General features: G+C 47.3%; 1 protein-coding gene across 1 annotated transcript; it reads right to left on the bottom strand.

Annotated features, from left to right (window-relative positions):
* Positions 1 to 65: 65 nt before the first annotated feature.
* Positions 66 to 596, bottom strand: LOC107988230 (ankyrin repeat and BTB/POZ domain-containing protein 2-like; the record flags this gene model as incomplete). Its single annotated transcript, XM_017031114.1, has 3 exons — positions 510 to 596; positions 320 to 421; positions 66 to 162 (listed from the first exon to the last, which is right to left on the bottom strand). Coding segments are annotated over exons 1-3 (286 nt in total), but the record flags the coding sequence as incomplete, so codon positions are not given.
* Between the last annotated feature and the right edge of the window lie 24 nt (positions 597 to 620).

Below are 620 nucleotides of genomic sequence, written 5' to 3'. Positions count from 1 at the left end.
TGAGATGTTACATTAAAATTTCTGGAAATGTTGTATTCAGTTTTTTTACTGGGGTAAAAAAGTACCTGCAGCTGCCGCCAACTGGAGCGGCGTCTCGGCTGAACTCTCCTGATCCTCCAGCAGGGCTCCACCCTCCACATCTGCCCCAGCCTCCAGCAGCAGCTATCCAGGGAAGGAACAGAGATGCAATTCTTTTAGGTTAGCATGCATAATGTGTAATACCCTAAATGACCAGCAGGTGCGTTTTATATATATATATACATTATAATTAATCGTAAAGCTTCCTGAATGACGGCAGCTGACGGTGTTTGGTTCTTACCTGAGCCACACAGAGGTGACTGTGCAGCACAGCAAATGTGAGCGCCACCCAGTGTCTGCTGCCAGGATGAACAGATGGGTGTGTGGAGGAGAAGCTTGGAACCTTACACACATACACAGACACACACTCTCAGTCATCTAACACACAACGAGCCGTGATTCATGAAAATGTTACATAAATATATTTTCACCTGCAGGTCCAGCTTTGCACCAGCCTCGACGAGCATCTGAACCAGAGCTTCATCTCCTGCTGCTGAGGCGTACATGAGAGGAGTCATTCCCTGCAGGAGCACAGACATTAA

This window comes from Cynoglossus semilaevis, unplaced genomic scaffold (genome assembly GCF_000523025.1).
Source record: "Cynoglossus semilaevis isolate Cse_v1.0 unplaced genomic scaffold, Cse_v1.0 C18929048, whole genome shotgun sequence".
Lineage (NCBI taxonomy): Eukaryota > Metazoa > Chordata > Actinopteri > Pleuronectiformes > Cynoglossidae > Cynoglossus > Cynoglossus semilaevis.
This window is presented reverse-complemented; position numbering and strand designations above follow the sequence as displayed.